Source organism: Bradysia coprophila (genome assembly GCF_014529535.1).
Source record: "Bradysia coprophila strain Holo2 chromosome IV unlocalized genomic scaffold, BU_Bcop_v1 contig_81, whole genome shotgun sequence".
Classification (NCBI taxonomy): domain Eukaryota; kingdom Metazoa; phylum Arthropoda; class Insecta; order Diptera; family Sciaridae; genus Bradysia; species Bradysia coprophila.
In genome coordinates this window covers 301640-313666 of record NW_023503375.1, presented here as the reverse complement: position 1 = coordinate 313666, position 12027 = coordinate 301640, and the positions used below count along the sequence as shown (strand labels likewise).

At 36.4% G+C, this 12027-nt stretch overlaps 1 protein-coding gene across 1 annotated transcript; it reads left to right on the top strand.

Moving 5' to 3' along the window:
• Window positions 1-9795: 9795 nt before the first annotated feature.
• Window positions 9796-11167, top strand: LOC119072120 (putative odorant receptor 71a). Its single transcript, XM_037177260.1, has 4 exons — window positions 9796-10569; window positions 10626-10725; window positions 10793-11056; window positions 11117-11167. Exons 1-4 carry the CDS (start codon window positions 9824-9826, stop codon window positions 11165-11167), a joined length of 1161 nt encoding a protein of 386 aa, XP_037033155.1. The 5' UTR covers window positions 9796-9823.
• Window positions 11168-12027: the final 860 nt, after the last annotated feature.

The window sequence follows — 12027 nt, the reverse complement described above, 5'->3', positions numbered from 1 at the left end:
CTCGGCAAGCCTCGACTTCTTCGTGACAAGTGTGTAATATATATTACTCTTAATTTCTAAACTCCATTCTCCTATTGTAACGTTGGTAATTCGTAGTTTGTTAGTTGGGTGATTATTCCCAAAATGTGAGGTCAGTGTTTTCGGGCAAAAATCTGAATTTCTTTCGACCCACCCGACATGTCCTTCTAATTATAAATCATTATCATTAAGTTTCGTCTTTTCTAGAGACTTCATAGCTAAATATTGAAAATAGGAATTTCTATTTGTTAAAATAGCAGACAGGAATAATTGCTAAAATATGTTAAAATCAATTCTCTATCAATAGAGTAAGAGCATTTAATATATTGCATAATACGCTCGAAAACAGAACCTTATTAAAAGAACAACTCAATTGGTAAACACAAAATGTTCAATCTAAAGCAATTAATTATTGGTTGTGCTGAATAAAACAAAGGTCGACTATTGCCAAAGTACCATCCGTCGAATGTACAAAGGTCAGTACATAAATTTAACTAAATAGAAAAAACATTGAATTGCTTTCAAGTTGTTGTCTAAAGGCTTCATTTAATAATAAATAATCTCCGGGGTCGTCAGAGCAGATTTGTTACCATGACTACCAATCAAAAACGTAATAATTACCCCCACTTACCTCCCCACTCACTGTCAACGTCTTTTAATTTGAAATATTATGCCAATATTCATATCTGATGTTGGGCATGATGTATAACACACGATGCTATTTTACTTATCTTCAAACATATATATCGAACAAATGCTGTAAATGCTAGTGCAAATGTGGTCTACCTAACCGTAATCTAAACTATCAATATTTGAACATTAGCTTTGATATGCTGCTAGCTGTTCACAATTCAGGAAACCCCTTATTATCAAAATACGACGGAAAATATGTAACCATAAGTCGAGATTTGTACTTGAATGTCTTTCTGATGATGGTAAAATAGTTCGAAGAGATACGATTGAAACATTGTGCTGCTATACATCGAATAGTGTAATACCTCAGGACGACTTTTAAGCATTATTTTGACAAGAAATAATAGTTATTTATGTACAGTAGTGCACTACGGCTCTAGGACTTATTAACCCCGGACAAAATAACTCCGAAAATATTTTCTCGAAATGAGAACACTTTTCCGTTCTCAAAATTGGAAGAAAATATTTTCTCGAAATGAGAACACTTTTCCGTTCTCAAAATTCGAATAAAATATTTTCTCGAAATGAGAACACTTTTCCGTTCTCAAAATTGAAAGAAAATATTTTCTCGAATTGAGAACTCTTTTCCGTTCTCAAAATTGGAAGAAAATATTTTCTCGAAATGAGAACACTTTTTCGTTCTCAAAATTCGAATAAAATACTTTCTCGAAATGAGAACACTTTTCCGTTCTCAAAATTGGAAGAAAATATTTTCTCGAAATGAGAACACTTTTCCGTTCTCAAAATTCGAATAAAATATTTTCTCGAAATGAGACCACTTTTCCGTTCTCAAAATTGGAAGAAAATATTTTCTCGAAATGAGAACACTTTTCCGTTCTCAAAATTCGAATAAAATATTTTCTCGAAATGAGAACACTTTTCCGTTATCAAAATTGGAAGAAAATATTTTCTCGAAATGAGAACACTTTTCCGTTCTCAAAATTGGAAGAAAATATTTTCTCGAAATGAGAACACTTTTCCGTTCTCAAAATTCGAATAAAATATTTTCTCGAAATGAGACCACTTTTCCGTTCTCAAAATTGGAAGAAAATGTTTTCTCGAAATGAGAACACTTTTCCGTTCTCAAAATTCGAATAAAATATTTTCTCGAAATGAGAACACTTTTCCGTTCTCAAAATTGAAAGAAAATATTTTCTCGAATTGAGAACTCTTTTCCGTTCTCAAAATTGGAAGAAAATATTTTCTCGAAATGAGAACACTTTTCCGTTCTCAAAATTGAAAGAAAATATTTTCTCGAAATGAGAACACTTTTCCGTTCTCAAAATTCGAATAAAATATTTTCTCGAAATGAGAACACTTTTCCGTTCTCAAAATTCGAATAAAATATTTTCTCGAAATGAGAACACTTTTCCGTTCTCAAAATTCGAATAAAATATTTTCTCGAAATGAGAACACTTTTCCGTTCTCAAAATTTGATTTTTTTTTTTTTAAATGAGACTACTCGGTAAGTCTTGGAAAGTATTAAATCCGAGACCACTCGGACAGCCTCATCACGTCTAACAAATGAAAGTCTAAAAAGACTACTCATTCATCCTCAAACATTCTCGAAAAGTAGTCGAAACGAGACCACTCGGTCAGTCTCGGAAAGTGTAAGGAAAAATTATTCGAAAAGAGACCACTTGTCCAGTCTCGGAAAGTATTAAATCCGAGACCACTCGGACAGTCTCATCACGCCTAACAAATAAATGTCAAAAAAGACTACTCATTCATTCTCAAACATTCTCGAAAAGTAGTCGAAACGAGACCACTCAGCTTCTCTCGTTCATTCTTATTCATTTACATAAAATAAATTAAAATTGAGACTTCTCGCAAACTGAAAAAGTCAATGAGACCGAAATGAGACCCTTGAGACTACGTATTTTTCGGTCTCACTGAGACTGAAATTTTTACCCGGGGTAGAAAATAGGTGTTGACCTCTAGCTAATCGGGTATTATCAATGACATTACAGTTGGGATTTTTATGTCTTAAGGTATTATAATAGCAAAATGTACGTAAAAATTAATGAAGTAAAGGATTTTGTGAAAATACTTGCATCAAAAGAAGTCGAAAACTCGATAACCAACCAGTTCTCAGAAATTGCTTGCAGAAATTCACACGGCTTGCGAGCAACGATCTTTTAATCATTTTCGAGAGTTTTTATAATTCGGGTGCATTCGAGTTCATATTGACTATTTGCACTCGGGCGCCGAAAGTGCTATTCGCACATTGTGCGTTCATTATGGGTTCTATCACTACTAGGGGTGTTTTGGGGGGGTCGGACATACACTCCCATTCATAAAGTTATTGAGGTATCAAAGATTTAGAACTGATTGCGCTACTGAAAACAGTGAGCATCGTTTATGGACACCCCTTTTACCTTGAGAAAATAATATTTTCTTCAGAATATGCGAATAGTGAAGATAAGACTGATCGCACAATGTGCGAATAACACATACAGTTTGTTCATTTCATTTTTACACAGTTTCTAAAGATTGTCGATATGTCAGAGTTTTTAATGTACCCAGTCAATTAAGTTCTTCCCAAATTGCGCAATATTTGAATTCGCGATAGAAATTTTAAATTTTGCGCCAAAAATTCATAATTTGGGAAGAACTTAATTGACTGGGTACATTTAAAACTCTGACATATCTAAAACTGTGTAAACATGACATGAACAAACTGTACCACTTTTTTACGTCAATTTGTACTATCCGCTAATTGCGATAGATTTTACTGTTTATTGAGAAGCATCTGTAGCGATAGATTCAATAAAAATAAAATTGGTCGAAATCAATTCTTTTGACAGAAATGTAATAATAGACCCATTTAATGCACTAAGCGACTTTACCAAAATATCAAAATAAATATCGGTGGAAAATATTATATTTTGGCTTACGTATAAAAAAATCGTAGTGACTATTCGCCCGTACGGGCGAATAGCATTCTTATAATACTAACACTATTCGTCCGTACGGGCGAATAGTATTCTTATAATACTAAGACTATTCGCCCGTACGGGCGAGTAATATTCTTATAATACTGACACTATTCGCCCGTACGGACGAATAGTACTTTTATAATACTACGACTATTCGCCCGTGCGAATTCTGTTTAAATTGCACCAGTGTGAGTTTCTGGGCCTTAGAATCATAATTCCACGTATTTCGTCACTGCACCTACGATCGAAAAGTGATTGCTAAGAAAAGCTGAAATTGTTGTAATGTTTTTGTTTTGTTTTTCGTCTCATTATGATCCATACGGCACAGAAAACGTAGTTCGTGACTTGTGACGAAAGCAGAATATTTTCAGGACACGTCTTAAGCTTGTCCTAACGAGGCAAATACGAAAAATACTATTTGCATACCAGAGTCTTCCCATGTCACTTTCCATGAATCTTTGGTGTCGAAGATGTGTTCGTGTACTTGCGTTGCTGTGGCGATAGACGGTTTCCGGAATTACAGCCGAGATGTATGTTGGGAATCGACAGGACTTTTTGGTATTCTCTAGAAAAGCGTGTTGCCTTCTTACTTCTGGTGGTGCTTTATCACAGAGAGCGTAGAGCCATGGCAGAGGTTTGGATCCGACCGTACCAGTTACGATTCAATGGTTTCGTTGAGTTGTGTGTCTACTTTTTGTGTGTGTGCGCTGTTTATCCACGAGGAGCAGCAGTATTCATCGTATTCATTGTTTGTTGGCACGATGCGGATACACCCCAAGTGGTGCCGGTTAATTTGTTCAGCAAGTTTTTTCTTGTGCTGATTTTCTTCTTGTTTCAAAGTTAGCGAACGGTCGAGCGTGACTCCCAAATAGGCTGGATTGAATTCATGTTTTAGACACGAGACGTTGAACCAGATTCTTAGCTCAAAGGAGTCTGCGTGGTTGTTCAGGTGAAAGGCCGATGCGACGGTTTTCAATGCGTTTGGAATTAATCTCCACTTCCGGCAGTATTAAACGTAATTTACCATGTCTTCGTTCAATGTTTTGTTCAATTCTTGGATTTTTAGCCCCGTACGAAGTACTGGGGGCTTATAAGATTAATATGCCGTTTGTAACACGTCGAATTGGAAGCAGACAGTAAGGGCAAAGCATTTGGTTATGTTCATAGATGACGAATCCGCAATAAAAAAAATGTCCGTCCGTCCGTCCGTCCGTCCGTCCGTCCGTCCGTCCGTCCGTCCGTGACCCCTCTAGCTAGAGTAAATCACAACCTTTTTTCAAAATTCTTTTTTTCCCCGATTGGTATCGACAAAAGTAAGGTCAAGTTCGAAAATGGGCATGGTAGGGTCGGCCCTTCCAGAGCTAGGGCCCTATAGGTGTTTTTCAGTCTTTCGACGATATCTACCGAAATACGCACGCAATAGCTGCTTGTGATATATCAAATGAAAGGTATTGACGAGTAGAACAAAGTTGCTGAACATTGTTTTTGGGTAAGATGCAACGTGGGCTTGTTGGGAGGGCTCAAAGGTCGTTACTCGGCCCTAAGTGTTTTTTGCACATAAATCGAGTAAATCTCATCCGATTTTGCTAGTTTTAATTTTTTATGGAAGGTAATTGAATACCGAAAAGAACGTGGCGAAAAAAGTTTCAAATTAGGGCCCTTGGACTAAGGCCGCTACTCGGCCCTAAGTGTTTTTTGCACATAAATCGAGTAAATCTCATCCGATTTTGCTAGTTTTTGTTTCATTTGAGAGATAATTGAATGCCGAATAGAATGATGGCGAAAAAAGTTTCAAATTTGGGCCCTTGGACTAAGGCCGCTACTCGGCCCTAAGTGTTTTTTGCACATAAATCGAGTAAATCTCATCCGATTTTGCTAGATTTAGTTTTTTATGGAAGGTAATTGAATACCGAAAAGAACGTGGCGAAAAAAGTTTCAAATTTGGGCCCTTGGACTAAGGCCGCTACTCGGCCCTAAGTGTTTTTTGCACATAAATCGAGTAAATCTCATCCGATTTTGCTAGATTTATTTTTTTATGGAAGGTAATTGAATACCGAAAAGAACGTGGCGAAAAAAGTTTCAAATTAGGGCCCTTGGACTAAGGCCGCTACTCGGCCATAAGTGTTTTTTGCTCATAAATCGAGTAAATCTCATCCGATTTTGCTAGTTTTTGTTTCATTTGCGAGATAATTGAATGACGAATAGAATGATGGCAAAAAAAGTTTCAAATTTGGGCCCTTGCACTAAGGCCGCTACTCGGCCCTAAGTGCTTTTTGCACATAAATCGAGTAAATCTCAACCGATTTTGATAGTTTTTGTTTCATTTGAGAGGTAATTGAATACCCTATGGAAAGTTGGCAAAAAATTTTGGGTTTCTAAAATAATATCGTAAATTGTTGGTTTTATTTGAAAGGTACTTCGTACGGGCTTTCGTAATTGCGCTATGCGCAATTTTAAAAATGAACACTTTCAGTAAATTTGACAATGCGCAACTTGACTTGCATTTTGGTAACAGACGCATTAGAGGGTTGTAGACGTATTAGGGTTCCGGGCTTATTAGGGCTACGGACGTATAATGGTTGCGGACGAAATAGGATTACGGGTTGTACGGGGCTAAGTCGCAGCAAACGCTCCGACTGTTCTGATGCCTTGTTTTTGTGGTGGAACGCATATGCTTTGTCATCGGCGTACAAAAACTTGCGAAATTTGCGTGTGCAGTTTGGATGTAATTGGTGAGTGAAAGGACCTGGTCATCGGATCTATGTCCGGTACGGAAACCATCTTGGTCATCTAGCAGGATTTTTTCAATTTCCATTCGGTTGTACAGGACACGTACCATTAATTTTAGCGTTTCTGGTTTTTCTTCGTTCTTGTTCGGTTTTAGAAGTGCCATTACTTTTGTTATTTTGAATGCTCGTGGTGGGATGTTCGTCTTGATTATGTTCGTGAAGAAGCCTGCAAGCTATGTTCTGCATCTGGGTCCAGAATTCTTCAGAAATTCTGGGTGGATCGAATCGGATCCAGATCCACTAGCTCGTCCTTTTTTCATGATATTTAGAGCTTCGTCGTGGAGAAACATCTGGAGATTTCGCTACTCTTTTTTGTCTTTTTTCGGAAATCACGATTTTTTTGGTTATCCGGCTCAGGAAATCGCTGTCGTGCGGAGCTTTTAACGTTTGTACCAATCGTGCGATTCTATTCGGTTTCATTTTCGTTTTTTTTTTCGAATCAAAGCTCATGCTATTCTGCTCGATCTGCATGTCCATGCTTTCAACCGTTTGAGTCAACTTTTTCTTCCTCGTTTCATCCAATTATTTTAGAAGCTCCTTAGCTGCTCCGGGACTTTAATTTTCCTTAATCTCATTGTGCAGCAGTACAGACGGTTGCTCTCTTCGCACCAGCACGGAATGTATTCCTTCCTATTAAAATTTCTCTTAAGCTATGTGTGCCTGTTGATTCTCTTTCATCGAAAAATATAGTAAATTCCAACTCATTCATTTGAATTCCTTCCTATATCTTCTGGGCACGTACTTTTTGGCTGTGGTGACGATCATGTTTGTAAACGGTGGCGATACATATATCATTTCGCTTAATTCAACTTTATTTAAGTATAATTTTTTTCAATGAAATAGTGTCAGTATTATAAGGATGCTAATCGCGCGTACAGCCACCTGCCACAGTGATGATGTTTGGCCGGCCGGCCAAACATCATCACTGTGGCAGGTGGCTGTACGCGCGATTAGCATCCTTATAATACTGACACTATTTGCCCGTACGGTCGATTAGCATTCTTATAATACTGAGACTATTCGTCCGTACGGTCGATTAGTATGCCTATAATACTAAAACTATTCGCACGTACGGGCGAATAGTCTACTTATACTACTGACGCTATTCGCCCGTACGGGCGACTAGCATCTACCTAAAAAAATCATCAAAAATTATCAAACCATTATCCTCCAACAAAACTTTCTATTTCCTCCCCCCAAAAATGCCAAACAACATTTGGCCACAAAATAATCCCATAAACAAAATATTTTACTTTCGATAAAAAATACCCGAAATTTCTGACAATATCAACACACACACAGAGAGAAGAAAAAAAAGTTAAAAAGTTGAAAATAAAAAAAGAAACTTTATTTCTACATGAGGAATTCTAACACACAACTTCCTATCGTAACTCCATAGGGGGCGAGACCCGCGTGTGCATGTTATACATTTCTATTGATGGATGCTTTTAAGCCTAAATCATGCATCATCATATAGAGCTTTTGATAACAAAATATACAAAAAAAAGTTTTTTTTCTGCCTTTCTCCTGTTTGAGTTGTTTTAACGTAAACATAATATTTTGATCATCGGCAATATGTGCCGCGCCGTATGCCATGGGTAAGGTAACGAAATTGTAAATTATGTATTCATATTCGTTTTAAGGTTGCGATTTCGATTATTACGAGTATAACTCACTCCCTTCGACATGAGTATAATAACGAAATGTTGTATGGTTTGGCTGCTATGAGATAAAGGCAATCAGGCAATGTAATTGAAAAGTGGAAATTTTTCTAAAATAATAAACGACGTGAGATCCAATTTATGGATAACAAAATGATGGATAAATTTGTTACTTAGGTGGATCATCTTCGTTTAGCAAATTTTAAAAGATTTTGTTGATATTTTTCACCTTACAGGAAGTTTTACATTCACAAGTCAATAGCACAGTGCGTTGACCGAGGACTCGCACTGAATTATTGAGTTGCCAGTTGGTAGGTTTGGTTTTATTGCGAATGCAATCGAATCCATTTTTTAGGCATTGAGTACCATATTTGCACGTCTAAAAATCCAATTTTCTTTAACGGAATGTATCAAGAAAGGAAGATTGTGATGTCATACGCAATAAATATAACGTTTAATTTTGAGAATTATATTTAACTTCGTTGAATACTTTGTGGAGAAGTGTTTCACAGGGGGTTTTGAAATTTCAATAACTTCTGTGTACTAAAAAAAACAAGCTGTCAGAACAGTCGGAGCGTTTGCTGCGACTGAGCTCAGTACGACCCGTAAACCTATTGCGTACGTAACCCTAATTCATCCGTTACCCTAATCCTTTCGTAGCACTATGACGTCCGTAACATTGATACACCTATTACGCTTATGCGCCCGTTACCATAATGCTTCCTATTGCGTACTTGACATTATTGCCCACCTAGCCCAAGTATGGCACGTGTAATTTTAATGAAAGTATTCATATTCATCATAAAAATTGAACATAGTGACAATTACGAAAGCCCGTGCGAAATACCATTCAAATAAAACAAAAATTTACGAAGTAATTTTAGGAACCCAAATTTGTGTACACGATAACTTGAGTAAAACACAACGGGAAATGGGCATATGTGGGTCGACCCCTCCTGAGGCTCAATAAGTGTTTTAGGGTTTTTCGAAGAAATCTACGGAAATTTAAACGGTATTCTTGTAAGTGATACGTCAAGTGAAAGGGATTTACAATACCGATTGACAAAAAATAGTGTATGGAAATTGGATGACCGACTCGTGAGCCCTTGATGTGAACCAGGTATAAGGCGTGAAGAAGTGTTTGCTTGTAGGTCAGCTTTCGACTGTTTTGCTTTATTAGATAGGTATTGACCGTACCAATCAGGAATTTTTTTTAATGAAATTTGGTTCACAGGAGCGTCAACTAGGTCTCTTGGAGTGAGCTCATATCCGGGTACTCGGCCGTACGGTGTGTACAGAAGTCATTTTTTTGTGTACGACCGTGAGAAAAGATAAGTGTTTCCTCACCTGTTGTTCCTGAAATAAAACGCTCAACTGGTAGTGTACAATATAAGAAAAATAATAATTTATGCAACAGTGTCGAGAAGTCAATATCAATCCGAACAGCATAATTAAAGGTCTTTACTGCTGCGGTAGTTATAATTTCCTTCAAGCTACTCATTAAAAAGAAATTCTTAATAAGTTGATATATTGTACTACACACAGAAATTTATTGGAATGAAGAATAAAGGATTTATTTTTTTAAAAAATGCAACTTTATGTACAATAAAAAAACTTTGAACCCGACACCAATGAAAATAAATTATGGATTGATTGAATGCATTTTGTGAGTGTAACTGAGTCCCATTTGTGGGCCAATCGTCAGGGTAACAAGACGTTGAAAATGTATCCGGTTCAAATACATCCAAAAATTGAAAAATTAATTTCCTTTTTTTATCGAATTGGTGTTTGGAGTGGAGAAAATGAGGAAACTGGTCGTGGAACGATACTGAAGATATTTTATTCGCTTTATTTTTCACTTGCAGTTATATCAGTGATAAGTGGAGCGTTTCTAAGCGATAACAAAGATGAGACCATATTTCTCACACAAATTTCCATAAATTGTACGGTTTTGCTGGTAAAGCTGGTGTATTTAATTTGGAGGAAATCAGATATATTGGAACTGATGCATCAAGTATGCACATTTTATGTCGATGATCGCGAGGAGCTCACACTAGTCAACGATAAGTTGAACAACTTGTTAACATTCTCCGTTTTTGTTTTCGGTTCGGTGAATTTTGCTGAATTTAGTTCGGTCGTTATTGTGCCCATTAGTGCACACAATGAGAGACAATTATTTTTCAATATTGGGTTTCCATTGGATTACAAAAATAGTGATTTAGCGTATTGGTTAGCCGATTTATACTTAGCTACCGGAATGATTTTCGTGACAATTGCATTGTTTTTCTCCGTAATTGTTTGGTATTTAATGGCAAACTGTGGGTTACGATACAAATTACTGGGACAGCAAATCAAATATACAGGAATTAAAACAGTTAAAGGACGATCGGGAGATAAGCGACAAACATCAGACAGCTTGTATCGGCAAGACTTGAAAAATGCAATTGCAAAACATCAAACTTTGGAGGAGTATGCATTCTAGTGGGAGAGTTGAATAAAAATTTTCTAAATTTCTCATTGACCAGCTTGACAACACAGTTGGATTCGTTTTTATCTAAGTTTTTCGGGGTACAATTTGCCACCAGTGGCTTTTGTATTTGTTGTTCGATTTTCTGTATCGTATTCGTAAGTAAATTTTTTTGTATTTGCCTTTCAGTGTTCACCTGGAAGTGGTGAGTTCTTTTATTTACAGAATCGAGGTCTGAATTGGTTGGAGCAAATAATTCAAATCGTTGTACTCGTTTACAGCATTTTTGACATCTTTATGATCACGTACTTTGGGAACCACATATTGTCTGAAAGTGAAAGACTATCTTACTATCTGTTTGAATCAGAATGGGTTAATCAACAACTGTCAACGAAAAAAATAGTTTTATTGTTCGCCGAATTTCTTAATGAACCACGTCAACTGGTTATTTTAAAAATTTACCCACTCACTCTGGAAACATTCAAACGGGTAAAATGCTTATCAAATCAAAATTTTTTCTATTTGCACTTAGATTCCGTTCACTTACAGATTATGAACTCCGCTTATAGCATGTTCAACGTTTTGCAGAATTTCAAATAAAACAAAAAGTTTTACAAATTCTTCAGTCAGTCGAATTGTAAGATTCTAAAAGGATAAGACAAGTTTCACATTAAAGTTCTACATATTGAGTATCTGTCTGGTTTATCAATTGATCCTGGGAATCATCGAATCTAACAGGTTATGGGCCCATTATTGTTTTCTTCATTTATCTTGACAGTGATTTCCTCAACATCTTCCACTTGTGACGCACCTTCCTTATTGCGTCACCCCAACCGATATCAGTTCTTTTGTAAGTGGATAAAGGGACTTGCGTCACACTTCCAGCGTAAGTGGTTTCTGGGCGATATCAGTTCTTTTGTAAATATTCTGTCATCTTTTCGATAAAATATTCATTTAAACATAGGATTTTGCAGACTAATACGACTAAATCCAGTCAAGTAGCTCCAAAACATTGACTGATTCATTTAAAAACCCTATCAAATATTTTTATAGAATAACGTCTTTTGCCTATCCTTGTATGAAAATCTTTTTCTTCACAAATTTCCAAAATTTTAAATTTAATATCTCGGCAAAATCATAAGCGAATAGAGATTACGAATAGAATTATTTGGTGGTAGTTGGGGTAAAGGAGGAGACAAACAGCGGGATGAATACGAGAATACGAGGATGGATTTAACAATTCGAAGGAAATTTCGAATTTAGACTAATGGTTAGTTAAAGTAACTAGAACTAGAAATTTCGAACTGAAATTTTGTTACAAACATCCGTCACGTCATGACATAACTAACGCGAGCTCCATACGTCCATTCTAGATTAATATAAAATTTATCTGTTATCGACGATGATGACAAACATAAGCGATAGACCTCTGGATATTGCAACTTTATATAGCAAAATCT

What these genes read in the sequence shown, in the direction of transcription:
- LOC119072120 (XM_037177260.1), top strand. Translation starts at nt 9,824, where the DNA reads ATGTATCCGGTTCAAATACATCCAAAAATTGAAAAATTAATTTCCTTT. An exon ending in AAACATCAAACTTTGGAGGA is followed by an intron (nt 10,570 to 10,625) that starts GTATGCATTCTA and finishes CTCATTGACCAG; the next exon opens with CTTGACAACACAGTTGGATT. An exon ending in CTCTGGAAACATTCAAACGG is followed by an intron (nt 11,057 to 11,116) that starts GTAAAATGCTTA and finishes GTTCACTTACAG; the next exon opens with ATTATGAACTCCGCTTATAG.